Source organism: Fusarium tjaetaba, assembly GCF_013396195.1.
Source record: "Fusarium tjaetaba strain NRRL 66243 chromosome Unknown NRRL66243_c0000275, whole genome shotgun sequence".
In the NCBI taxonomy this organism is placed as follows: Eukaryota; Fungi; Ascomycota; class Sordariomycetes; order Hypocreales; family Nectriaceae; genus Fusarium; species Fusarium tjaetaba.
This window is the reverse complement of record NW_023501471.1, coordinates 1-27,111: the sequence shown is the minus strand read 5'-3', so window position 1 is coordinate 27,111 and position 27,111 is coordinate 1. Positions and strand designations below refer to the sequence as shown.

The following is a 27,111-nucleotide window of genomic DNA, read 5'->3' as shown; positions in this document are numbered from 1 at the left end:
TCACAGCACAAGATCATCCATGCCTGCCGAATATCGCTCAACCGGTGTGACGGCACAACAGAGACGATGGATCTTGGAACCAGCCAATAAGACAGTGGACACCTCGAGGAAATAAGAGGCTGAGACAGGCGGTTTCGAACTAACAGCGTTGCTTTTGTCTCCGTACCTAGCTATCGCTGTGTTACACAAAAAAACAGTGACTGGCGACTGAGAAGACACCGATTAGGATGAAGGGAGATCTTTGACAAGATCTTAGAATCTGTAGCTGATCAAGACAAAGTGGTTCTCAGCTGCATAGACAAGCTCCTCACGCCTCCCTCACATACCGATATTGCAATACCGCGTGACGTTGGAAACGGGGCCCTTGTTTTGGGGCTCTGCGGGATGAGCCAAACCGGACCAGCTCGCCTGATTTAGCCAACTAGGAGAGCAACAGGGGGAAATAAGTGACAGCGGCACCGCATTACGATAGCCGTGGGCTTTGACGAGTCATAATGACATGGCCTGGTCGTTGGGCTGTTTACGAGAAAGGGATAAGTGGATATCGTCACTTTAATTCTTCTTACCCATGGGCATGGGGGCTGCACCGGCCCGACACAATCCATGGTATTGGGAGATCGTCAGGAATCTCATTCCAGTTCCTGGTCAAAGGCTTTATGCCTGCCGGAGAGAGTAAATCATGATTCAGATGATCAGTTTGTTAGCCGTGATCTGAGCCGTGAGACTACCTTGACCAGCACTTGTTTTGTATTAGCAGCTGTTCAAATTTGACAAGGCCTGCATAATAACTTGGTATTTTGGATGATGACTGTAGAAAGCGAATGGCAGGTGAAAGAGAGGAGGAGTGTTGGTTACAGTGTGTAAGGGAAATGATGTGAAAAGGCCTTTCACGATATCGTCGCGATGTCACGTGAACCAAACTCTGGATCCCACTTTGGCAGTAATTAGAGGTACCCTGGTGTTATCCTGCAGGGCTGATCACCTCTTGTTTTAGGGGGTTTTAGCGAGCAACCATATTCTTTTCTGTTAGCACACAAGTACCCCCACCAAACGGAAATTTCTCCAAGATCCCCTCATCAGAACACACAGCTCTCCACAAGATCACTAACGGTGCCTTATTCAGCCTCTCTATTCCATTTCTTTTGTTCCACTCCCTTTATTTCGTCTCGAGACTCCAAGATGGTCTATTACTTCACCTCCAACGTGGTCGATCCTCCAGGGTTCATCTATGTCGGCAAGGACAAGTTCGAGAGTATGCTTATGCCCACTGACAATCATAATGCGCTGTGCTGTTCCCCACCGGCTGAGACTTGATGCTAGATGAGGACCTGATCAAGTTCGGCTGGGAAGAGGATATCTGGTAGGACTCTCTATTAAATGAGTAGGCTTGTGCTAAGTAACATATAGGGTGAGATAACCAGCAACAGCTCAATGAGAACAGAGCAAAACTGACAATGCTGGGTTTGTAGTTCCACGCGGATAAACTCTCCAGTGCGCATATCTACCTACGTATGCAGGAAGGCCAGGCATGGGACGCTCTCCCTGAAGATCTCGTCATGGACCTCGCCCAGTTGACAAAGGCCAATTCCATTGAGGGTACCTATCCTCCATTCTAATCTCCTCTCACGGCATATCTGACATCCCACCCCAGGCAACAAGAAAGACAACGTCACAGTCATCTACACACCATGGTCCAACCTCAAGAAAGACGGCAGCATGGAGGTCGGCCAAGTCGGCTTCAAGGACCCCCGCAAAGTGAAGCGCATCCTGGTCCCCCAGCGCGAGAACCCCATCGTCAACCGCCTCAACAAGACAAAGGTTGAGAAGAAGCCAGACTTTAAGCAGGAGAGAGATGATCGTCTCAAGGAGCTGCGACAACGTGACCAGGCAGCTTTCCAGGCCAGGGTAAGCAAACCCCCGTGGACATTGAAGCGAGATTTGTTAATGTTGTTGTAGAAGAAGGAGGAGGCTCGACAGGCTCAGGAGTGGAAGGAGAAGAAGTGGCAGAAGGACCATGCCTACGATGATATCTTCACGGAGGATAACATGGCTGCTTCGAGTAACCAGGACCGCGATGAGAACTGGGAGGACGACTTTATGTAAAAGGGAGAGAGACAATATCAGAGCAGCATGATATTCTTGCTATTTTATGCAACTATGGATATCCAATTTTGGACTACTTGTCTTCATTCTCGTCATATTCCAACGCTAACAGGGTATTTTTTAGACAAACTTTCCTTGCCAAACATGGAAAAAAAGAACATACGACTACTGTCGTTGTCAACCGCTAACTCCTATCCCAAAACTACCACTCATACTCATTTCTTCAAATCGATTCGAGATGCCACTTAGATCACTTGATGTATCCAGGCGAATGGGGCTTGAGGAGCTCCGGTCGCTGACGCCGCTGCAGTTGGAGACGGGTGATTTCCTCATACTGGGTGTGTCTATAACTGGATCTGGGGACGTGACTAGTTGGGGTGGTAGATCTTCCTCCTCTTCAACCAAGTCCGATAGATCATCGTCGTCATGAAACTCGAGATTAGATACCTCTTGCTTCTTAGAGACGCTGCGAGTCTCTGACCTGTTGAAAGTAGCCACGGCCTGTCCTCCTGGAAGCTTTACTTCATGAGCTTCCAACGTCTCTGCGATATCCCAAAGGAGGACGTCCATGGGGCAGATGTACGCAACACGCTTACGTTGACTCCAGGCTAGGACATGTCCGCAAAGCTGACCCTCGTCACGGCTCACGATCCAAGCACCGCTGTCACCAGGGATACCGAGAGGGACATTCTTGTTCTGAGACCCCTCTTCTGGTGCATCGGCGCTTGTGACTTGGTATGCATGGCTTGGTGAAACGCGACCGTAGATCTTAACGCTTGTCAGAGCCGGGAGGATCTTGCCAGTCTGCAAGCCGCTTGTCCGGGCCATGCACTGCACCTCCATGTTTGGCAAGGAGTCTGAAGGGGCGACAATGGTTGGTCGCAACATAGGCGATCCAGCTGTCTGCTTTCCCTCAGACTTTTGTGCGAGCGACTTGCCATCTATGCGAGGAATGGTGTTGTCATCAGGCAGTCTATCGTGAGCGAATTCGAAGAGAGCCCAGTCAACCTCATGCACGAGCCCAAGGGCCTGCTTCCTGCGGATACCACTTGAAGCATACACCTCCCCAACACTGTATGTGTCAAGGTGGTCCTCGTCTTGAGTCTCTGGGTCAGGGTAGAACCCTTCTTCAACATCATCGAGAGCCGGCTGTGTGACGATGTAGCCATCACCACAGCCCGGTTCAATGCCAGGGATGTCTCCAGGCTCATTATACTCCTCATCTTCATCCTCATCCTCATCGTCTTCATAATCACTGGTGATATCAGAATCCGAGTAGGCTTCTGATTCAGTATCGGACAGCTCATAGCCAAACTCATCATCGACAGTGCTGTCGTCACCAGATTGCGCGTACCAGTCCATATCAGGCAGGGCACTGCACCGAAGAGTATCACTAGGCCCAAAGTCCCGGTCTGGATCATCGAGCATGTGGTGGACTGTCATTCCGTAAGGCTTGTCGTCAACCATGACGAGGCCTCCGAGGCTGACGGGGGGTAGATGTCGATCACCAATCCATGCTCCAATACTGGCGCCATTGCCTGGACGCTCTTGATACTCTGGGTTGATGGCCTCAACATCGTCAGATTCCAATCCAGCGCCCTTAGCGCTCCTTCGAGCCATGGATCTCAGGACGGAGTTTGGCTGTCGGCGAGATCGTAGAACATGTCCACGGCAAACCTTGAGCCCGAAGCCATTGCTTCCATCGAAGAGATCACCTAGCCTCTTCTTAAGGATAGCTCGGACTTTTCCAACAGATGTACACACAACAAGGACAGTAGGCTGAGTCTTCTGAGGGCTTGGGCCTACTGACTCCAGAGAGATCTCGACCGATTCGGGGTGCTTGCGGTAAAAGTGACGAAGAGCGTGGTTGATCTGGGGCATGAGGATCTTGTTCCACTTCTCCACGACTTCTGGTGCTAGCGGCACATGAGGATATAAACGCATCTTTGTCTCTGACTGCTTGTCAAGGGCATCTGAGAATAAGTCAGTATTGGGGTAAGCATATGAATGAGAACAATGCGACATACCATCCTGGTCAGCGATAGCCTCATACTTGGGAGCACTAGTTTCTGTTCCCAAGTTAGGCGCTGATGCTGCCATTGGCTTCTCGCTTGCAGCTTTTAGTGATGACTTGAAGTCTTTGACATCCTTTACGTCCTTGTTCGTCTTTATTAGGGCTGTATCGACGGCAGGCGCTTGTGTCTCGGACGGGTTGAGCTCTTGATCGAGCCTCTCCTCTAGCCCACTGACGCCATCTAAGATACAGCAGGCTTCCAAGAAGCGACTACATCGTACCTGAACCGACGACAGCAGAGATTCTCCAGAAGATCGCCCAGCAAGCTCGTCATCGACAGCTGTCCAACAAACCTGAACTGCCTTCATGTACAAGCTGCCGCATCGAACAGCGAGCTCTTCCAGGGCTGACTCAGGGATAGAAGTGGATGCCTCGGGGACAATATCCTCAAGTGTCTTCCACAAGCCAACTGATAGTAACAGAGTGGCTAAGGAATACAGATCGAGAACTCTCTGGTCAGGATTGCTGACAAGATGTGAAGATTGGAGATTGCGTGGGTCAAGCGGATGGCGGGACAGAATTGGTGATGCTGAGGGGGTATCTTCGGGAAAGAGATCGAAGGAAGAAAGTAGAGGACGTCGAATGTCCACTTCGCCATTAGTCGCACCCGGTTGTGAGGTGACTGCATCGCAGAATGAGACTGTGGTCGGGGCAATGTTGCCATGGGTGATGCCGCGAGCATGTAGGTCGAAAACAGTATTCATGAGATTATGAGCAAGTCTGAACTTAGCTTCAAGCTTAGGCTCTGATCCTGGAACTGAGAGGAGATCGTTCAAAGTCGGGAGGTTATAAGAAGGATTCTTGGTGAGACGCTCGAATGAGACGGCATTGAATGAGGGAGGAAATCGATAGACAAGCCCGAGTCTTGAGTTCTCCAGGTCTTCGAAGTATCCGAGAAGCCGAGGTAGTCCAGTCCATGTACCAGGCGATCGCTGAGAATCTTGCTGCAGACCGGCGGATAGCTTCTCGAAGCGAGCCATGGGAGGCATGATGCCCGTCACGGCATAAATCGAGTCAAAGGTTGCATATTCCAGGAGCAGCGGTGCCCACGGTTGACGAGTCGTTCCATGTGTGAGTTCTGAATAAGCTGTCTTGCTCATGAACACCACTTCTCGGGGAGCAGAAGACTCATCACCTTGCTTAGGTCGTAGATGCGTTAGAGTCTGAGGGTTAATTTGCTGAGGCGTTTGCATGCGGCTTGACTCGAATGGTCTGTACTCCTCGGCTGATGACATAGATTTGAATGGTGTTTTCGATGATCGTCTTGCAAATCCACCAGCCGCTGCGCGTGTCCGCGACAGGTCGTAGAGTGTGTCAATGGAAGCAGTGAGGTCATTAACCAAATCCTCAAAATGGTTCTTATCCCATTGAACCAACGGCGGCTTCGTATCTTTTGACGTAGCAGGTGCTGAAATCATGCGCTTTGAGCTTAGCCAAAGAGGTTCAGCTTCTGCTAAGATGTCCTTGATGGTGGACATGATACTTCCAACGACCTCGCTCAACCCAGCTTTTGATAGAGACTCATCGATCTCAACAGACTGAGTGGGATCAGACCACTCGAGCCCCCAACTCACGAGCCTATCTTTCTGGATGCGGAGTTTTCGATGTAGGGCCTTGATTTCTGGATCTTCCTCATTTTGAATTGGTTCTTTGACAAAGTCGGTTGACTTCTTAGTGTCGTTGTAGAGTCTGCTGAGGCGTTTCTGAAAGGGCAGCTGAAAGCCTCCCAGCGGTAAAAACGACTCCATTGTAGGGAACTGCAGTGAATATGCTGAATATGAGTCCTAGAATGGGAAGTAAAGCCTGTTTATGATGATAAGAGTCGCCAAGTCTGAAAGTGATGTCTTGATTGTGATGCTTGATGGCGATCTGAAGCGGGGCGGAGCTCGTGGCTCTTGGTACAGGTCTTGGAGTTGGTGTAATTAGTGAGGCTCAGCCATTGGCGGCGGTCTTGGCCAGTAAATAAGTAAGTAACTTCAAAAAGAGTCACATGTACTCAGTGAGTGAGAAGGGAAAACAATATCTTGGAAGAAACTGTAAACCAGACCAGAACCAAATCAATTCATTTTGTTGAGACGAAAGATGCTGTTTATTTCGTTGCCTACACAAAGCGGATCTTGCGGCGCGGCCTATTTGCGGTCATTCTCCAAGGGTCTCATAATCGGAAATGCTGCTGCCTGAAGGATCAGCAAGTCCCCTATTGGTTAGTTGTCTATCGGACTCTGATAATCCGCCCCGAGATGAGATCTAATCATGTGATCTCCATTGAAAGAATGCGGCTGCCTATCAACCCTTGCTACTTCACTCACATACTAATCTACGAGTATCACCAGCTTTATCTATCCGATCCAGTCTTTGACGTTTCCATCTCACCACGTGGCTTACGCCATGACATGAGGTCTAGAGCCCCTCATGTTGATAAGTTGATGGTCAGTCTTGTTTGACATGCCCAGACATACGACATAGTATCTCGTTGGTTGGGCATGCATTGATGTCTTGAACATACAGCAACTTGCATGATACAGATAATAATTCTTATCATTTCGTTTCACAAGATTTAGATAAAGCTTGCATATGAAGATACGAGATAGCGGCCACTCCTCCAAAGTCTTGAAATGAATCTCATACTTTGACCCACAATGCTGTACCATCACAAGTGACCTTCGAGACTTGTACGAGTGAGGAGAAGACACCTGAATACCTACGTACTACGCAAACGTAGGCTTCAGTCTCCGAGACAGCCATCATTACGCACTCAAATTCGAATGTTATCAAGGTTCATGAAGGCCAGCCCACTTCACAAACTGCCGACTTTGCACTAGACACATGCGTTGGTGAAGGTGTTATTGGCGCCAACATTGACCTACACAACGACAATCCAGAGGGTCCCAAAGATGGTCACCTACACCTAGATAAAATAATTTTGCTCTATATCGTTCTAGACTACGATCTTTCTTTGGTTGAAGCAGTCACTCCGGCTTTGACTTACGTTAGTGACCCTCCTCAGTAAACTCGCACACAGTTGACCATCTCCCACTTACCGATGCCTAAGCACATGCCATGAATTTCGGGAGTATACATACTTCATCATCTCTTGTAGACATAAGATGATAGCGTGCGAGATTCTGCATCCATGTAGACGCCTGGTGACATCCTCATGTGGATATTGCCAGGCTGTGTACAGTCTCTCTCTTCCTCAGTACCCATCATATGCATGAGAGAGCCTGGGAATCATATTTCAGGCTTCAGTGATACCTCTAGGCTTCTTTTTTCATTGTCGGAGGTTACTGATTTCGTCGTTGGCCGTGATGGTGCCTGATGTTGAGGTTTCGGAGTTGACGGCTCAAGGCCACCCCCCTCACACTCAGCTTGTTAACAGCCCGGCACTTTACACATCTAGTCAACAGCTCTTAGATCTGTCCAACTTCTTGATTTGTTCGTCGTGGATATACCTCAAGTACCTTCTCTATGTGGAGTCAACTCATTGGTGCAGGCAGATATGCTTTGACCTGTCGGTGGTGAACATTTCCATGGATCTCCCACCTGCAACACTGCACGATCACTCTTCAAGAAACACATTAATGGTATAATTTTATATGATATTACATAGAAACAACAAAGTCAAGTCACCAATATCGTCTAAGATTGTAAACTGAATTCATTCTTTACGCTGTCTATATGCAGCTAGATCTATGCTCTATTCTATCCTTAATTATCCAGATAATTAACCAATACCCATTTACCCAAGACCATTCCCAAACCCTATTACCTCTTTGATGCTTTTGTACAAGAAACTGAAAGAAAATTACTCATGATGCCTTTGCAAGCAAAAAAAACAATTCTTACTTTTCATACCGAATCGTAAACACAGGCGAATACGCCTCATCCCAATCCTCCTCCTTCTTCTCATCACCAAAGATTCTCAACGCTCTGTATTTCACGACATACTGTCCCGCAGGGGCAAAAGTGCCGTCCGCAAGTTCACCAGTGAAGGCTTGCGAGTTAACACCCATTGCGTTCCACAGCACGGGAAAGTCAACTGGCTCTCCGATAACGCGCGGCTTTTTGGAAGAGGTTGGTTTTTCGGTTGTGACTGGCATGACCTCAGCGTGAAGTTTTGCTGAGCCCAGAGCGAGGAACCATGTGAGGCCGGGTAGTGTGTCGGTGAGGTTGTTTGCCGTGCCGGGCTTGGGGAGTGTCCATGTTGTGTTGTCTGCTATGGGAAAGCGGTTCTCGTCGGTTGAGTTTGCGATCCATGTATCTTTCGGTCCAAGAACCACTGAGTCGTGAAGAGATCCTGTCAAGCCTTGGTACGGAAGTGAAAGCGATGTTCCATCAGTGCCGTTAATAGTCACATAACCCGACCATACAGGCAAACGCGTTGCGTTCAGGCCCTTCGGAGGCGTAGCCAGAACCTCAATGACGATGCTTTCACCAGCATCTATAGTAAGATTTGACTCGCTGAACTTGAGACTAGCATGCTCTTTGGCAAAGTCATTAGGGAATTCATCCGGATAAATGTAATTCTCAACAAGCGTAAACATCGTAACAGCTGGGACGTGAGAAATCCGCAAATCGATCTGCTTCTTGCCCGTATTCTTAACCGTAAAGTTCAACGACTCAGGGAAATGATCCGTGTCGTTGAACGAAAGACTCGATCGTGATAAAAGAACCTTTGCGTGGGCAGCATCGTGAGCCTGCACGATACCGCCGCCCTGCTGCGGAACAGGCGCGAGGAAGTCATAAAATGTTTTTCCGTCATTGAATAATCGCGGGTTTGCACTCGCTGAGAGGAGGTTCTCGATGAGTGCTGGATCGCGGGTGCCCCTGGCTTCTGCGATGAGGGCGACGATGCCAGCGACGAGTGGTGAGGCCATGGAAGTACCTGATAACACAGCATAGCTTCCCATGCTTCGGGGGTAGGTTGAGAGGATTTTACCGCCTGGGGCTCCGAATTGAGGCTTCACGTCCATTTCCCATGTTGGGCCCCAGGAGGAAAAGGTACTGGCTGCACCGGCTGTGGCGTTGTTGAGCTTTTGTTCGAGAATAACGTTGCCGTCACTTCCGTCCGACATGCTGAGAATGACGTTCTTCTTTGCTTTCAGGGAAGCGATCCAGTCTGCGCCTTGTTCAGGAGATACAATGCTTGCTGCTTTGATACCCGCGACGGAAGAAACGTCGAAAGGAGCGAGGTCTTCCTTGTTGCTGTAGAACATGATGTACTTTGCACCAGCTTTGACTGCATTGGCAGCTTTGGCATCGAAAGTACACGAACCTCGTCGGAGAAGAACGATATACTTGCTGAGATCAGGGGTGTTCTTAGGCCACTCATCACAACCATCATCAGCGACAGAAGTGTCGTAGCTGAGTGCCCAGAGCGGTAGCTTCACGCCCTTCCAGGCGCTCGGCTTACCACTTAAATGCCCAAACTCATGCTCAGGCCCTCCATCGATGCTGTATTTCGACGCATTCAGGAGCGCAAGAGATTTGGTGTTGTCAAACGACCCAACAGCGGTGACTTTCTTCCCATTCGCAGCCGTACTCGCATAAAACATCCCCATGGCCCCTGAATTACCCGCTGCAAGAACACAGGGAACGCCCTGCTCGACGATTCTCGAAACAGCCACCGCCCACGGTTCCTCAGACCAGCCTGACGGACCGCCTATGGAAGCTGAGATGATATCTGCACCGTCTTCAAACGCCTGGTTGAACGCTGCGATAAGGACATCGTTGCCAGCTTCGCCGTTACAGCCGAACGCGCGGTAGGCTCCTATTTGTACACCGGGGGCGGCGCCGGTGAAGCCCATTGTGTTCTTTTGGGCGGCGAGAATGCCGGCGACGTGGGTGCCGTGGCCGGCGCAGTCCATGGGGTCGTTGTCGGGTTTGGCGTTGTTGAGGCCGTCGTATGCGTCGCCTACGAGATCAGTGCCGAAGGAGACGAGACAGTCTTTGCCGAAGCAGCCTCCAAGGGCTGGATGTTTATAGTCGACCTGTATAATTATTAGCTCTAGGTGTTAGGGAGAGTGTGAAGATGACTTACACCACTGTCAACGAGGGCAACTTTGAGACCCTTGCCCGTGATACCCTCTGCCCTCAACTTATCAATCTGCGTCATGACATGCGGCGAGAACGTATCATTCACAGTATCCCTCTCCTCAAAGCCTCGTTTCTGAATAGACTTGTACTCCATTCCCGGTGTACCCGTCCAGTGAACCTCTGGCTTGGGGATGCTGAATGTCTGAACAGGCCATTTTTGCTTGATGCCCGGCAACAAGGCCATCTCGGAAGCTATGTCTTCAGCATTGTCGATGTCGGTGAATTGGATCGAAGCTCCCTTGAACAGCTTGTAGTTGTACTGCATACGAGTCTTGCCTCGAGCCGAAGCCTTGGCGAAGAAGTCGGCACAGTCCTAATTAAGCTCCGTTAGTTATGAAGAGATGTAAGAGATGAGAGTATACGAACATGATTTTCTTCAAACTCAAAGATATAAGCACCCGGTAACCGACTATGACCCTTCCCAACAGCGATCTTATCAAAGTCCACTGCGCTAACCACCGCAGCGTATAGCGCAGCAACTATACTGAATCGCACCATGATGAAAAGAAATACACCGAATCACGTTTCTCCGCAATCACGAAGAAAATCACCAAGATACGAGAAAGGAAAAGGGAAAGGAAAACGAAGAGAGGGAGGATTTAAACGAGATAAAACCTGATCCCAACACATCCGCCTTGGAAATAGGTTGGCTGGGGATCCTATATACGATCATCATAGCCCCATTATTGACCACAAGCTGTGGGTTGATCCCCCATCATGGAAAGAAAAGAAAGAAGTGGGTTTCTGCGGGATAGTGGACTTTACGAGATTTCAGGCCATAAGGAGCAATCCTACGAATAAGAAGAGAGGATATATTTGAGACAATTGTGTTGGATATTCTCTACCAATGGACTAAATGGTTAGTTGCAGCAAGTGAAAGAGTCGGTATCACTTCATAGCTGAGAGAATCTGCAGGCGGAGGTTGGGTTGGGTTGGGATGGGTTGTCAACATGAGATCGACAGGCACTGCACGGATGATGAAACTGGGTCCCCATGTCGCTAAACATAGAAGTCATCTATGATAGAGCCGCATGAGACGATTGCGCGTACATGCAGTCGAGACAAATCAAGACAAAATTCATGGTTGAAAATGGTCTAGTTGTATGCAAGTTTGCGGTGGTATAACAACTTAACCACCAACCGTCAACCACCAGCCTTTTAACTCTGACTCAAAGCGAATACTACTATGTAAGTTCCGTCACTTGAAACTCAATCAAACATCGTCATCCGATCCTCTTGATCCTTCTTGCACATCTTAATCTGCCCCACGATCGTCAGGAGAAACAAATGCTACCTTACCACAGCTTTGTTTCTACTGCCTAGCCCGCTGCCGGCGATGTTTCCTTGGTGAAATCATGCATCAGATAACACTCTTCACGGAATCCATCCCGCTATGCAAGACTTATGCAGCACTTCCCGTGTCGTACCAAGCTGAACCTCGTATTTGCGGTACATAAAAAGAAACGTGCACTAGTCTTTGCTTGGATACACGTAGCCAATTGGGCCCACGACACCTTGTGCATGCATGCATGCGCATATGCAGGGCGGGAGACGTTTCTAAAATAAAATAGAGAAAATATTCTTGATTTTAGATTTTTGAAGATGGGGCGTACATGAGGTGATTGATTGATCATGATGTGGCAACTTGATTCTTTTCGCATGCTGTGAATTAGTGCTTCCTTGTTATCTTCCACCGTTATACGGCGGCGTTGAGAATGCAACGGGTACATACACCACGTTTTGTATCCCCGTTGAACGGTAGACTCGTTGTGTGACGCCGTTGCTCGTGATTGTTCCCGCGTGTAGTAACACAATACCGATTCAACCTCAACGCCCGATTCTGCACAACACAACTTCCAACAAAAGCTTGGCTAGTTTACCGATATCGCTACCAACCACCCAGAAGGCCATGACCAAAGTTGCTGAGAAGGGTGATGCACTTGAACAATCATCTTTAACCAAACTATAGTGAGCACCTACACGTACCAGCAAAACTCACCATCGGCATTTGAGTCTTATCGCAAGTATGTAGATCCGGCATATAAGATAATCCCGTTGTGGTGTGGCTACGCCGAGAACAAGCTCCGTGCCTCGGGCGCCGTCTCCGGAGGGACTGTGTCATGCCCCATCTATGATTGGTCCATTACACCATCCCGAGTTGTGAAATGTTCAAAAAGGTTGGATCAGAAAATGAGAAATGCGACATTGCTGCCCCAGTGAATCATAAATGAAGTTATACTCGTCTCCCTTATTCTAATGCAAGATCAAGCTTAAAACTTGACCAACATCATATTGGTATTGACCAACGAAGACAATATGCCGGAACCAGATCCTCATACAAAAGAGCAAGCCTCTACTCACGATATCGAGCGCAATATACAACCATCCGAAGAACCCAAAGAGAAGGGAAACGTCTCGGCTTTCAAATCCCTTGGCTGGCTCGATCGTTTTTTAGCAGTATGGATCTTCCTCGCCATGGTAGTCGGTATTATCTTGGGCAACTTTGTCCTCTCAACTGGACCGGCTCTTGAGAAGGGCAAATTTGTTGGCGTTTCTGTTCCAATAGGTATATAAACAGCTTATCCGGTGATACAAGTATACTGATCAGATGTGCTAGCTGTTGGCCTGCTCGTTATGATGTATCCCATCCTCTGCAAGGTCCGATACGAGAGTCTTCACGAGATTTTCTCCCAGCGCGACGTGTGGAAGCAAATCCTCTTTAGCATCTTCATCAACTGGATAGTTGCACCCTTCTTGATGGTAATCCACAGCCCCATTTCATCAAACATACAGTATTCTGACGATGATAGCTCGGCCTGGCATGGGCCTTCCTCCCAGACAAACCCGAACTTCGCATCGGTCTTATCCTCGTAGGCCTCGCACGCTGCATCGCCATGGTGCTGATCTGGAACGGTCTTGCGGGCGGTGACGCCGAATACTGCGCTATCCTTGTGGCCATCAACTCGATCCTGCAGATGGCTCTGTACGCGCCAATGTCTGTATTCTTTATCTCGGTGATCAGTGGGGAGGAGGGGGCTCTTGAGGTGTCGTACTCAACCGTTGCAACCAGCGTAGCAGTCTTTCTCGGCATTCCCCTCGGCGCAGCTATCATCACTCGCTTCTTCCTACGCAGAATGGCTGGACCAGAGTGGTACGAGCGTGTCTTTTTGCGCATCGTCTCCCCCTGGTCCCTCATCGGCCTTCTTTACACCATCCTCATCCTCTTCGCTTCACAAGGCCATCAAGTGGTCCATCAGATCGTGTCTGTAGTACGTGTCGCCGCACCCCTCATCGTCTACTTTGTCATAATCTTCTTCGCAACACTTCTGGTATCTCGACATGCTGGTTTTGGATACCCTCTCTCTACAACGCAGAGTTTCACTGCGGCAAGTAACAATTTCGAGCTTGCCATAGCAGTGGCTATTACCACATTCGGACCTAGTAGCGACCAAGCGCTTGCAGCGACAGTTGGCCCGCTGATAGAGGTCCCGGTGCTTTTGGGTTTGGTGTATCTCCTTCGGTGGGTTTCTGATAGATGGAACTGGAAGAACTGAGTTGTGGGATATGTAGCAAAACATAGTATCAGGTCATCTCATCCATCAAATTGAGCAAATCCGCGTTGCGGACCATACAGGTTTCGCCTTCGGCACATCCAAGAGCAGCCCGAGCTTGAGATATGTCTGATTGGCCTCGGATTTGAGCGAGGATAGTAGCAGCTTCCATGCAGTGAATTTTGTCAAGAGATCTTGGTTGAGGTACAGACTGTTGTGGCTGTGAAGCGGGTTTTGGTCTAGGACAGCAGCCTGATTCTTCTGTGCAAGAAGCAGCAGTCGTAGCAGGTGTTGGCGGCGAGTACATCTTGGGCTGAATCGCAAACGGAGGGTTACTGTTCTCCCTCACCGGACCACATCCTTGAGGCTGTGAGCACGGCGTAGGTCTTGAGGCAATAACAACAGGCGAAGCATTAGAAGACGGTGTTGAGACAGGCGTAACAGTCGCCACGCCCGCTCTGGCAACCATCTTCTCTTCATGCCTAACAGCCTCAACATGAGCCTCAACCTCCTCAGCCGACACGCCCTTGGCAGCAAGCAAACCTCTCAGCGCCGCATTCTCACCCGCAACGGCTCTCGCAACACGCTGCATCTCCAGCGTAGCCTGGCCATCGCGACGCTCAAACTCACGCACGCGATTCTGCAGATCGTCGAGCAATTCACGCTGTCTTGCGCGAGAGCGACGCTGGTTCTCGCGGTTGAGAGCGAGAGACTCGGGGGTTCGAGTCTATTCGGGCTTAGTATTAACGGATATACGGGAGTAAGGGGGGGATATTATACCTTGCGTGGCATGATGGGTTAGGTGTGAGCTTTTTCCAGCTGAGATGAGACGGGCTCAGCTCAGGTGAGATGATGGACTGGGGTATTGGATAAAATGCGCTGGAGAATGAGTCGAATTGGTTGGGAAAAAAGAATTGTCTGAAAAGGCGTCGTACAGCAGCAATAGTTTTCCGGTCCCACCAGGCTTGTGTCTCTAACACGAACTCGGTAATGACTCTTCGGCACTCAATCCTTCAGTGAAGAGACCTCTCAGAGGTATACTAGGGAGTACTGTACTCTATTAATGAGTGTAGATCAATTGAAGCAATAAAACAACAGTATTCATCTCCATTTCGACCCACGCCCACAAACCGTCATCGCTCGATTACAAACCCCTCCACATTTTTCCTTCTCCATGTATCCCAATTAGGTAATCCCATCTTTCGGTCCAGACTCAAACTCCACCATCGTCATTAACTTCCTTCACCTCTTCTACAGCAAAAGCCAATTGACTCAATTACACCTTATCACAATGATCTGCAATACCTGTCGCCGCGCAGCAATGCGCTCTACCCGTCTTCCTCTGCGTACCCTCGTCCGCGCCCCCACGACCATCACCCGCATTACAACACAAATACCTACATCGACGCCCCGAAGACTTCTCTCGACTTCTTCGACTCGATTCTCCGCTGCCATTGAGGAAGAGCCCGATCTGCCTTCCATGAGCCCCGCTGAATCTGCCATCGCCGAAATACTCTCCGAGAAGCTTCAGCCCACCGAACTACTTGTCCAAGATGTCTCTGGCGGTTGTGGGAGCATGTACGCCATCGATATCACATCTCCCGCTTTCAAGGGCCAGACAATTCTCAAGCAGCAGCGCATGGTGAATACTGCTCTTGGTGATCTTGTCAAGGGTTGGCACGGCGTTCAGATCAGGACCAAGGTCCCTTCTGCTTGAGGGCGATTGGGTTACAGAGCAAACATATCTTTATGTATACGACGGCGAAAATTGGCGGAGAGTCAACATGGGATGATTGTACGACTATGAAGGTTGCTAGAGGTCAGGACGTCACGAATGGGAAGACATAACGATTTGCAATCGCGCAAGATTCAGATTCTGTTGCGGCTCAACAGTGAATGGGTCAATTGAGCCTTAAATTAACAGGCTGCTGTATTATATAGAAACAAAGGAACAATGCATGGGAATCACGGCCGAAAATCTCAGCTACGGGGCAAAACATAAAAATATCATTCATCATCAAAACTGTGGCCGCTTGATGGCAATTTGAGTCCTGTATCTGCGTCACATGCCTTGTCCGATTTCGCTCTCAAGTTGGACAGACTCGATGAAGTGGCTGAGTATGTGACTCAGGCCGATAAGCCTACCATTTTCAAAGAATACTCTGGATAATCACAAGACTCATCGTTGCGGACGAGTCCATGACTCCTCCGCATTTGTGCTTTGGGGGCGACCCTTGAGCCTGGTGGGTGCAATCTGTCAAATTACTCTGCCCAGCAGTTGAGCTGGACAAATATTTCACTTCAAGTCAGGCTAGGCGCTGTGGAACAGCAATGATCAGAAGCATCAGGAAGATAAGTTGAATGGGTATATTAAAACTTTTCATAGTCTCGTCTAATGCGCCATCAGTCGAGATAAGACTCGACGCCCATCATTCATTGCCCCTCTTTAAATCCATGTCCCATTTCTTTTACAAATTCTCGTTCAGACTCATAGCTTACATTCTACACATCATTAGCAATTACTCATAAATCAGCATCTTAGGAAACATACCGCTCAACAGGTGTAAGACCAAGCAGACTCATGCCATTGTGGAGGACAATTCGGGCAGCATCGTACAGAGCCATACGAGCCTTCTGGAGCTCGGCCTCGCTGCCGACAATTCGGAGGTGATCGTAGCTGGAGCTGAGAACGTGTGTCATCTTGAACAGGTATGTCAAGATGGTGGTGGGCTCAAGGGTCTTGAGAGTGTTCTGGACAACGTCGGGCCACTGGCTAAGAAGTCGGACGAGGTCGGTAGCGTGCTTCTCAGTCAGAAGATCGTAGTTGGCAGTGGCCAGCTCCTCATCGGAGAGACCGACTCGTCGGCGAATAGAGCACAGACGGGCATGAGCATACTGGAGGTAAGGACCAGTATCACCCTCGAAAGAGGTCATGACGTCCATGTCGAACTTGTAGTTGTTGATTCTAGTGTCGTTAGTAACAAAGTCTCCAATGAGTTCGGGATACATACCGCTTTCCGGACATATCCTGGACCATAACACTGCTGATACCAAGGATATCGGCAACAGCCTCAGGGTTCTGGACCTGAGAGTACTTGGTCTCGTTCTTCTTCATGACCTCGTGCATCTTGTCGGCAACATCACGGAGAATGTCGTCGAGGAACTTGACAGTACCCTTTCGGGTGCTCATGCCAAGGACCATACCGAAGTTGATATGCTGGCACTTCTTAGCAATATCCTCGTGGCCCATAAGCTCAATGGTCTTGAAGAGTTGCTTCAAGTGGAGATCCTGTTGAGAAGCAACGACGTAGATCATGTGGTCAAAGTTGTACTTTTCATGTCGGTTGAGAAGCTCGCTGATATCTCGGGTGAGGTACAGAGCAGTGCCGTCCTTCTTTCGGAGAATGACCTTCTCGAGACTCTTGCCAGGCTTGCCAGGGACGTGCTTGGAGAAGTCAATGAGGATAGCACCGTTAGCGTCCTCGGTGAGGCCCTTCTCAGAGAGGACCTTGGCGGCCTTCTCCATGTCCTCCTCAGGGACCTGAGACTCTCCTGAGTACTCATCGTACTCAATGTTGAGTCGGGCATAGGTCTTCTTGTATCGAGTAATGCTGAGATCTCGGAATCGTCGCCAGAGCTCGACGGCCTCCTTGTCACCATCTGTCATTCGTCGGAAATACTTTCGGGCTTGTTCGTCCAGGGACTTCTCCTCAAGCGAGGTGATGTCCTCACCAGCAGCCTTCTTGGCCGCAATCTCCTCCTTCTCGGCAGACATATCCTGGTTAATTCGGACATAGAGATTGAAGAGGTGGTTAATAGGGTCAGCCTTGAGGGCTTCCTCGTCACCCCACTTCTCCCAAGCCAAAGCCAACAGACCATACTGCTTACCCCAGTCACCAAGGTAGTTCATTCGGGTAACCTCCCATCCAGCACTCTCGTACAAAGAAGCGAGGAAACCACCAATGATGGTACTTCGGAGATGGCCAGCGTGGAAAGGCTTGGCAATGTTGGGTGAAGAGAACTCGACAATCATTCGCTTCCTTTCAGAGTTGGGGTCGTTGGGGTCTCGGAGACCGTTGTAAGGGTTCTTGCCGTAGTTGTTGGCGCGCTTTCGAATCGTAGGGAGGAGCATGCTGGTAAGCTTGTTGGGCTTGAAGAAGAAGGAGATGAAGGGACCAGCAGCGGTAGGCTTCTCAATAAGAGGAGACTCGGGGAACTTGAGCATGTTAGCTATAATTCAGCAATTGCTATTTTATGCGACTCACCTGAGCAACCCATTCCTCAGCAAGCTCTTGAGGCTTCTTGCCTTTCACTCGGAGGGCGGGAACAGCAAGAATAGCATCTCCCTTGTCGAGAGTCTGAGTCCACTGGATGGCGGGGTAGATAATCTTAGGATCGACACCAGTAATAGGCGCCAACAGACTTGTGATGTGTGAACGGTAGATATCGACTGGGTTGGTATCAGGATGACATCCAGGGAAAGAAGTCTCGATGTTGTCGAGGCCAAGCTGCTGGAGCTGGTCGGCGAGAGCGTTGGCGTCTGTCGCCATGATGCGAATATGTTTGATGGAGGAGGGGTACTTGTAGTCGCGATGCAATGTCTGTTGTCGCGGGGACTGATGAGTCGAGAGTAGAGAAAGGGTACGAGTCTGGACAAAAGCTTGTCGCAATGGCAAAGAGGATGTCACAAGATAACAAGAAGTAGAAGAAGAGAAGAAGGTGGAGGAAGTGAAGCGCCGCGCGAGCATCAATGGCGATTCCGAGCGAGCGAGTGTGAGTCAAGTGGGCTCAAGGGTTAACACAAAAAAATGGATGGCTTTGACTCTTTCACTTCTTTCCTGCGAGTCATCATTCGCCGGGGACGGATGCAGAGCTTGAAATCGCGGGGCACGGTTGCCCTGAAATTCCGCTCCGATTTTACCCCTCCATCCATGTCAGGTCAGGCCATGATAAGATAATGATTATATTCAACTTCAGGCTTCATATCAAGTCACAGCCAAATACAGATTCATAGACAAACCCAATTCTTGATTCAATTTGTATTGAAGATTGAACAGACTAAAACGCTATTGCTGACCATTTAAAACACCCAGTGATATTTGCCAAACCTTTTCACACTCAATATGAAGCAACCCCTCTGAGGTCCTTCAGAGCAAACCAACCAAATTAATAAAGAACCGAAACTAGACATAGCTTATTTTGATGCGCCGTAGTTGTCAGACAACTCCCTCGAGAAGTCCATACAACATGCATTAGAGGGGTATAACAAGGAAAGATCTAGACGTTATGGTCGCCAGGGTTCATCTTCATATCGTTGGTGCCAAACTTGCCGCCGTTCAACTTCTTGCGAGCAATCTCCTTGCGCCACTCGAACATTGTGTTGGGCTTGTCCCTAATGGTCTGGCGAAGCTTCTCATCACTTCGCTTCATCCATGCGTTGGAAGAGGCAGTGCTGACAGGGTAGAGAGGCATGCTGTTGTGGCTGAGGAGGAATGAATCCGGCTCGCGCTTATCATGAGACGCAATGATATCCATATCAGCCGCAATCTGATCGCAGTAGACCTCGAGAGGAAGATCGTTGACGTCGTGTCCAAAGGGGTTCTCGATTTCCTGGCCGATGAATAGAAGTCCGAAAATGATATAGGCGGCGACAACAGAAGCCGGAATCGTGATATACTGGAGCTTATCGACGAGCTGGAAGGGAAGGACAAAGACATAGACGAAGGTGATCTGGCTGATAGCAATGGTGTAAGCAATGGGGAGAGGAGTGTTGAGAACACGGTCACAGCCAGTCATGCAGTCGTTCATCATGGTAAGGTGGTTGTAAGCAAGAGTCTGCTGCATTGGGACAGGGAGTTGCTCCTGAGCGACCATTCGATCGATAGTGATGGCGAGGTGGTTGAGAATCTCGAGGGGAAGGTTGCCAAGAGGCTTGTCGGTCTTCTTAAGAGCCTTACGGGGGTTGCTCTGAGCAAACGACACACCAAGGTACTCTCCAACAGACTTAAACATGTTCTTCTTCTTCATCGCAGGGCCATCAGGATCAGCGGCAGTGGCATCCTTGGCAAATGTGTTGAGATGGCCAATGAGATGCTCCAGATCGGGGTAGGCACTGTAGGGCTCGAATCGGAGGGCATGCTTAAGAGAAACCGAGAAGGCGACAATGAGGTTCATCGCGCCAATCTTCTTGAGAATAGTCTCGCGAGGGTCTTGGTCAGGGACGTCCTTGGCATGAATCCAGAAGATTCGGCCCAATGTCTGGGAAGCCATGGTAAGCATACCCCAGTATCGGCGACCTTCGGCATAACGCTCGTACGCAGTCGAGGATCGGAACGACAGACTCAGACCGACGACGAAACCCAGAATGGTGAGGAGGACAGAGTCAACAGAAATGTCATGGACCTTGTCGTGGATGAGTGTAATGGCAGTAGACCAGGCGCCAATAGCAACAAGAGGGATGATCAACTTTGGCATGATGGAGCCGTGCATCTGCATAACGAGAGGCCATTTTGAGTGCTTCTGAAGATCACGAGGACCGGTGAAGTAGTCGTCAATGTCGAGGGAGGTTTGCTTGCGGAAAAGAGCCGGGTTGACGCCTACGGCGGGAGAAGGGGGAGAGCGAACATTGTCGAGGGGGATTTCGAGACTGTGCAGGCGCTTCTCATTGGAAGTGTCGAGACTTTGAAGACGCGCAGGATCACTGTTAGGGGATTGAGGCTTCGCTTGGGTCTCAGTGTTGGTGTCAATTGTTGGTCGGTTGACGGCCGTGGTGGCTGTATGGCCAGAGGTTGCGGAATAGCTATCACCCATGATGCCGATTATCGCGTTCGATGTCGAATTATTGAAGAGATGAGAGAGATGGTATCCTGCCAGCAGGCGTGCAAGGGTGAAGGGAAATTCAGTTCGATCAGAAAGATGAGAGAGGAAATAGAGAGAGGATGCTCAAAGGAAAAGAACCAAGAGCAGTAGGAATCAGTTTATCACAAACGAGAGTGAGAATAAGGAAGAGACCAGACGAACGAGATGCACGCACGGGGGAGGGGCCTAGATATCAATGAATCACGAAAGAGGAAAGAAAGAAAGTGGACAGGATGGACGGGACGCTCCTGGCCTGATATGGGGATTGAAGCTCATCCATCTCCATCGGGAGAGCATCCCATTCCCAGGAGCACAAGGACGACAGCAAACAACCTGGGAGCTAATGGCTAAGGCTAAGTGGAGGTGGTCTCAATGCCGCCGCCACTCAGGAACGCTTGCAAGCCAGGGTCCCAGAGGGCAGCCCCCTGTAACGTCCTGGCGTTTCGTCCCCCTATTGGCTCGTGGCCACCACACCGGCGCCGCCGCTTCTAAATTTTGTGGTCTCAGCGGCAGGGCCCGCCTGGGCAAAAGCACTAAGAGAGCCCTCCATGTATAAGTCGTTTCTAGTGGAGAGAATTTTTTCATACTGTGCTGCTGTCGTACCCGGACGGACTCCAGTTATAACGGTCTCCCAGGGAGGAGGAGCAGTCAGTCAGCGCTACATACCTGGTCGAGGCCATCAACACCAACGCACGACGGGCTAGAATTTTGAAACGCAGCTCGCCCCCTCTAATGCACGCCCTTCTGTTGGACTTTCTTCTTCGTCTTGTGGGCGGCGGCAAAAAGACAGAAGTAAACAAGTTTAAGCAAAACATTTTCCACGGGTGAACACGATTCGTCATAAAGCCTCACTTGGGGCGTTGTGATCATCAGAAACAGCCAACCTCCTTGCTCTCTGTTTGGAGAAACTCAAACGCCATGTCTGGTTCTGAGACAGCAGAGATGCAGGTGTGTGACACTGCACAAGTCACGATGCATTAAGTAACGGGTAACACAAGAGACGATCGAAAGTTCTAGGGGATGGCCAGACACTGATCGATCATGATGAACGGGATGGCATGCGAGTTTCAGGGGGCCGAAACCTAATTGGAGCCCTGACACCTTATTCGCACTTCCGTATGTCCAACAAAATACGTCCACTGAACCGCTCCGTCTGTCGACGTCTCTACAACATACTCCCGCGTTTAGTTGAGCCAGGGGGCGCCTAAAAGCCAAGTCAGGACATTCAAGGAATATGTCAGTGTAATGACTCTCGCCTTGCCCTCGATTGGTCGTTATTACAAAAGGAGGTCCGTGACGTGGTCAAGCTTCCACTATGAGTAACAAAGCCTTACTCCCTTGCCCAAACAAATGGGGCATCTCTGAGCGAGAAGAAAAAATAGGCTGCACTGCCCCCATCGGACGTCAAAGAACATCTGGATCCAATGAGCAACGTTCGACAAGAGAGATTCACGGTCTTCTGCTGTTCTCCTTTCTGGGACTAGGGAGACGGCGGTAGAATTAGGCTCGTAACTAAACTTCTGCTGGCTCCGCTGAATCATCTAATTTTATACGAGATTCGTCACCTTATTGGTCTTGAATTCTTCAACTGTTGCCGCATATCCTTTGTCTCCCTTTCATCGCAGAGAAGAGACTTCTTTATTGCCAGCACATAATCACTCATAATTCTGATCATATGGCAATCATTTCTTTGTTTGATCAGCTCTCGCTTCACTATTTCGACATCCATCCTTCGCACACAGTGTCCTTCACAGTCCAGCACAGCCCTCAAATCCTTGCGGAGCAATTTCTTGGAAAAATCTCCAGTCTCCACTGCGGGATACGCGTTGCACTAGAATACCAAGCTTTTTCTCTGATCTTGTTCTGGCGAGTCCGTCTGTTGATCAATATTGTAGCTTATTCTCGTCTCCCCAGAAGCCAAGTCTCTCCTCTGTGACTTGGCTTTTTAGTAATTCGCGTCGATGCAAGATTGTTCGCCTATTCATGTCCACAGGCATCTGCACCTAATCCTTGGCTGCAGTGCACAAGAAAAGCCTCTTCCGCGTGATTGTTCCTTTTGAGTTATAATTTTCGAGTTCATAGCCACTGCAGGTCGCCTTTCTGCGGCCATTGATATGGGGATGCGGATGCATGGCTGTTCACCTCATCAAGTGAATTCGATGTGAGGCGACGTCGAAAAAGGGAACAGACAGGACCCATGTTATAGCCCCCGTGTTGTCAAACAAGGGTCGTTGTAGGGTTCATGCCTCATCAACATGCGGTCAGCAGCGAGCTGAAGTGTCACTAACAGTTGAAGCCTGTCGTGATTCATATCAAATGCAATGCATGCTCCGTGTTTTCCGCGAAGGATCACATACAAAATATGGGCAAATTATGGCCATAATTCACCTCAACCCAAAGTCCCAAATCCTCTTATTTTCATTTCTGGCCTTAATGCATCCTGGGATGGGTCATAGCCAGGGCTTTCATTCGATACACGAATCCTAAATACCTTGGCGACATTGATCTCGCGAAAAAGGAGACCATCGCGAACTCGGACTTTCTAGGATCCCGTAACCGTGCCCTGTCGCCTGCAATTGAGTTCCATGAGGAAAAACGAATGTTTCCAAAACTCACCTGAAGTTCCCTTCTGTGCTGCAAAGTTTCTTCCCCAGATCCGATACTTTTCACCGTCGTTTGAGTTCCTTAACTAAAAAGATGAGACTGGTGTTGTCGTTTCATCATCAGCCTCAAACCCTTTCCCTTCCACATTAGGGCATATTAGTCTGGCAATGGCGCGGAGAATTACATGGATCTCGGATTGGTTGACGGTACGGCTTCGTAATAAGCACTAGCTGAGACAGGATGAGTTTGCAGGAAATTGGACTTTTGGGGAGGCTGCGAATCGGCAAAGGCCCGGAATACGATGATATTTTCTCATTTACCAAATATTGATGAATTGCTGCACATGTAGCCGAGGCCTGGGAAACGTGGAGATGAACCAGGCACTGTCCTCTAAGCCTCAATTTGGTCACTTCGGCTACGTAAAGATGCTTTGAGCTTGAAGGATCAGACTGGGTTGCTCGTACGGAGCACCAAGGCGAAGACTTATCTAAAGTCAATGCTGCCAGCACCCGTACGGATACTTTCATGGATATTCGTTCCCTTGCTTCAGGCATGCTCAAGGCACTCATTTATACTTGTTCGTCTATCTCCAGCTATTTCCGTTGGCACAGCTCTTTCGTTCGACTGTGACAATCTCTACTGATCACTTCGAGTCGCCAGACAGGCGGATGAAGCTACAGGATAGAGTATCCAAAGGACCTGTCTGTTGCCTTTGCAGGTGATCAATTTATGTAGATTTCGTGAGATCAGTTGGGGGCGAAATCTGTGTCTGTAATGTCGACCGAGAACCCACAGGTTTTGGGCTCAACGGCATGAACACTCGAGGCAAGTAGCTGGCGTTGCAGGAACAGATTTCATCTGAACAAGATAAAGTCCTATATGCAGTCGATTTGTGTAGTTTGCATTGGCTTTGAGGGCCAGCCCGTTGCCGGTTTAACCTATAACCTTCAACCCTCATAGGGGATGGAGATCGATCTAGAAGACGGCTTTGCACTTCATTGTCCAGTATGAGATACTCGTCTTGCAAGGCTTTGTGTCCAGAAGGCTCAGCGGGGGCCTAAATCATCAGAAGGGCTTGTGCTTCGTGATTCATTGTGTCACTGCATCTTTCTGCCTCGCCTGTTGAAATGTTCGAGCGATCTTGTTGATAGTTTGACTTAATTGCGAGCATCCTGCGTGGTCGTTTATTCCATCCTGCGCATAGCTCAGCAGAGACGTTCTGAGTACACGGCCTGAGGTTTTGAGGTTGCGAGATCGCCGAGCTCTATGCGCTTGGGAGACTAACCAGAAGTTGGTGATCACGATCGTAGGGCTGAGTCCCAGCTCAAGCAGAGAAGACGGGGACTGGCAGAATAAATCGGTTTCCAGCAGCTGTAAGGACACGCATTCGTGCTTACCCTAGGGGCGCTTTATAATTTGATAGTCTGTGCTATCAAGCATGCAATATGTTTCTTATTGCTCAAAGCAGCAATTGCCGGAGCTTATCATATTGAGGTATTGAGCTTGGTATGGTGGCTTTATTGTTTGGTGGCGGTCCAATCTCTGAGCGCCTGTGGTGATAAGCTTGATCGGTTTGCTAACCGTCACACCTGAAAGGTTAACTCTGATCTCTGGCCGTTACGAGTGTAATCACTGAACGTGTATCATGATCAACACTCACTTCATTCCAAACCACTTCAATGATGCAAACGAAGAAGAACCAGTCCCTGATCTCCAATGTTGAAGAAGCCAGTGGCTCGCTATACGCACTAACGCAGGGGATCCAATGAAGACGATCCACCAGATGCGGCCAAGCCACTGCGGCTTTGAAGGGTCTGGCTCTGACAGCCCCAAAGCCATTCCTTTCAAGGGCGAGCTCCCCGTCACCCCATCCCAGTCAGTTCAAGGGATAATCCTCAAGACCCCCTAAGAACAAAGTGAAGTGCCTGACCACCAAAACCTCGAGTATCGTCAACCCTTGCTTCAAACTCCGGCCCTTTCGACTCTCATTTATCCCCCCGTTGCCGTTCAAGACGCTCATTGCCTCTTCGAATTCTACCTTTTTCCGTGCGCCCATCTCGACCGCCATTGTTTCATCATGGCTGGTCATTGGAGTCCTCGACAGCGCACGAATCGCGCCAACACTGTCGGCGCATTCGTCTTCTTCGTCATATTTATCTACTTCTTCCGCGATACTTTTTTACCCTCGAGTACGCCGGCGCGGAAACATAGAAATGATTACTCTCATATGGCCCTGGGCGACAACGATGTCGAGATGGTGGTGGCGAGTATGAAGCATGAAAATGTTTCGTGGCTTGATGAATATCTCCCTGAATGGAAGAAGAACATCTACGTGGTCGACGACAACAAGGCCAAGTTGACTGTGCCTATGAACAAGGGTCGCGAGGCCATGGTCTTCCTGACGTATGTCTTTTCGTTCTCCATTCTGTATTTATGATACTGATATTTCTGCCTGCAGCTACATCATTGATCGATACGACTCCCTACCCGGCAACGTCGTCTTTCACCACGCCGAGCGCTTCCAATGGCACAACGACAACCCCGATTACGATGCTCTCCCTCTGCTCCAAAACTTCCGTTTCGATAACCTAAAGAAAGTCGGCTATGCCAATTTGCGATGTGTCTGGGTCCTTGGTTGTCCCGCTGAGATTCGACCTATCAAGGACGAAGCCCCTGCGAAGGAGGGTGAACCTATTCACGCCCGCCATGTTTACAAGGCCGCTTTCCAAGAACTATTTCCCAGTCTTGAGATTCCTGAGGAGGTCGGCGTCACTTGCTGCTCGCAATTTGCTGTTCGCCGAGAGACCATTCACTTGCGTCCACGCGCAGAATATGTGCGATTTCGTGAGTGGCTGATTGTGTCTGCCTTGGGAGATGACCTCAGCGGCAGAGTTCTCGAGTACTCATGGCACAGTACGTTCAATGCCCCCACACATCTACTCACCGATAAACTAACTTTTCCGCAGTCATCTTTGGCAAACCTGCAGTCAATTGTCCAAACGCCGCCGATTGCTATTGCCAGAACTATGGCATGTGCGATCTAAAGTGCGAGGCAGATAAGTGTGAAGGCCAATACACACTCCCTCCCTTCTCAACCCTCCCCAAGGGTTGGCCCCAGCTCGGATGGAAGGGAGAGAACCGTGGATGGAAAGGACAGCCATAAATTAAAGGAGGGACAAATATAATGGATCCGCATCGCCTATAGGGTTTTACGAATGATGGGGGGTTTCTCGAACGTCTGCACTGCATGTTTAATTTGGGGCCTTTCATGGGAAGTGTTTCGACGAATGGGAAGCGTAAGTATTCCTTACTTTTGGGTTTCTGGAATAATTGGTTATGGGATGGGCGTCTAGGATTGGGTTGGGCAATCTGTTATGTCTGCACCAAGTAGAGTTTCTGTAACATCATCACGGAATAATTAAAAGACCATTCAAAAGATACACGTGTCAGGGAAGACAAGAAAACGTCTAGCCTTCATCATTCAAGATCACAAAAATAACTAACCTTCATATCTACTGGGTCTACAAACTTTAGGTACTGGTAAGATAGGGTATAAGTTTTCTTGCCCCCTGAGGACACGGCATTTGCATTGAAAGGTCATGTAATTTAGAGTTCACGTTAACACAAGAAGCCAAGCTGTCACATTCCAAGGATGTGCTATACTGTTGGCTCAGAGCTTTAGGGCTGGAGATAGATACGGAACTAATTTAGCTATACCATCCGATAGAATTTATGCTATTTTTTAAACTGGTATTAATCAGACATGGATTCATGGATCACAAACATGTTTCCTATTCTGAATATTTGTTGTCGTAGCTAGAAGCT

The 27,111-nt window shown here is 49.2% G+C and overlaps 9 protein-coding genes across 9 annotated transcripts; 4 read left to right on the top strand and 5 right to left on the bottom strand.

The window, feature by feature from the left end:
* Positions 1 to 1,179: 1,179 nt before the first annotated feature.
* On the top strand, positions 1,180 to 2,103 carry FTJAE_11216 (coiled-coil domain protein; the record flags this gene model as incomplete). The annotated part of the gene is made up of 5 exons (XM_037344136.1): positions 1,180 to 1,252; positions 1,321 to 1,360; positions 1,493 to 1,596; positions 1,652 to 1,905; positions 1,957 to 2,103. The coding sequence occupies 5 exons, from the start codon at positions 1,180 to 1,182 to the stop codon at positions 2,101 to 2,103; spliced, it is 618 nt and encodes a 205-aa protein (XP_037201735.1).
* A 177-nt stretch (positions 2,104 to 2,280) lies between these two features.
* FTJAE_11215 (uncharacterized protein) lies at positions 2,281 to 5,925 on the bottom strand (the record flags this gene model as incomplete). The annotated part of the gene is made up of 2 exons (XM_037344135.1): positions 2,281 to 4,076; positions 4,131 to 5,925. The coding sequence occupies 2 exons, from the start codon at positions 5,923 to 5,925 to the stop codon at positions 2,281 to 2,283; spliced, it is 3,591 nt and encodes a 1,196-aa protein (XP_037201734.1).
* Positions 5,926 to 8,019: 2,094 nt separating this feature from the next.
* On the bottom strand, positions 8,020 to 10,771 carry FTJAE_11214 (subtilisin-like serine protease; the record flags this gene model as incomplete). Its single annotated transcript, XM_037344134.1, has 3 exons — positions 8,020 to 10,167; positions 10,218 to 10,586; positions 10,640 to 10,771. 3 exons carry the CDS (start codon positions 10,769 to 10,771, stop codon positions 8,020 to 8,022), a joined length of 2,649 nt encoding a protein of 882 aa, XP_037201733.1.
* Positions 10,772 to 12,589: 1,818 nt separating this feature from the next.
* FTJAE_11213 (arsenical-resistance) lies at positions 12,590 to 13,827 on the top strand (the record flags this gene model as incomplete). The annotated part of the gene is made up of 3 exons (XM_037344133.1): positions 12,590 to 12,839; positions 12,891 to 13,033; positions 13,084 to 13,827. The coding sequence occupies 3 exons, from the start codon at positions 12,590 to 12,592 to the stop codon at positions 13,825 to 13,827; spliced, it is 1,137 nt and encodes a 378-aa protein (XP_037201732.1).
* Positions 13,828 to 13,855: 28 nt separating this feature from the next.
* FTJAE_11212 (uncharacterized protein) lies at positions 13,856 to 14,616 on the bottom strand (the record flags this gene model as incomplete). The annotated part of the gene is made up of 2 exons (XM_037344132.1): positions 13,856 to 14,551; positions 14,605 to 14,616. The coding sequence occupies 2 exons, from the start codon at positions 14,614 to 14,616 to the stop codon at positions 13,856 to 13,858; spliced, it is 708 nt and encodes a 235-aa protein (XP_037201731.1).
* Positions 14,617 to 15,115: 499 nt separating this feature from the next.
* FTJAE_11211 (altered inheritance of mitochondria 1) lies at positions 15,116 to 15,541 on the top strand (the record flags this gene model as incomplete). The annotated part of the gene is made up of 1 exon (XM_037344131.1): positions 15,116 to 15,541. One exon carries the CDS (start codon positions 15,116 to 15,118, stop codon positions 15,539 to 15,541), a length of 426 nt encoding a protein of 141 aa, XP_037201730.1.
* Positions 15,542 to 16,319: 778 nt separating this feature from the next.
* Positions 16,320 to 18,374, bottom strand: FTJAE_11210 (arginyl-tRNA synthetase; the record flags this gene model as incomplete). Its single annotated transcript, XM_037344130.1, has 4 exons — positions 16,320 to 16,326; positions 16,376 to 16,789; positions 16,836 to 18,040; positions 18,090 to 18,374. 4 exons carry the CDS (start codon positions 18,372 to 18,374, stop codon positions 16,320 to 16,322), a joined length of 1,911 nt encoding a protein of 636 aa, XP_037201729.1.
* Positions 18,375 to 19,101: 727 nt separating this feature from the next.
* On the bottom strand, positions 19,102 to 20,634 carry FTJAE_11209 (UPF0187 domain protein; the record flags this gene model as incomplete). Its single annotated transcript, XM_037344128.1, has 1 exon — positions 19,102 to 20,634. The coding sequence occupies one exon, from the start codon at positions 20,632 to 20,634 to the stop codon at positions 19,102 to 19,104; it is 1,533 nt and encodes a 510-aa protein (XP_037201728.1).
* Positions 20,635 to 25,363: 4,729 nt separating this feature from the next.
* Positions 25,364 to 26,449, top strand: FTJAE_11208 (uncharacterized protein; the record flags this gene model as incomplete). Its single annotated transcript, XM_037344127.1, has 3 exons — positions 25,364 to 25,689; positions 25,745 to 26,199; positions 26,253 to 26,449. The coding sequence occupies 3 exons, from the start codon at positions 25,364 to 25,366 to the stop codon at positions 26,447 to 26,449; spliced, it is 978 nt and encodes a 325-aa protein (XP_037201727.1).
* Positions 26,450 to 27,111: the final 662 nt, after the last annotated feature.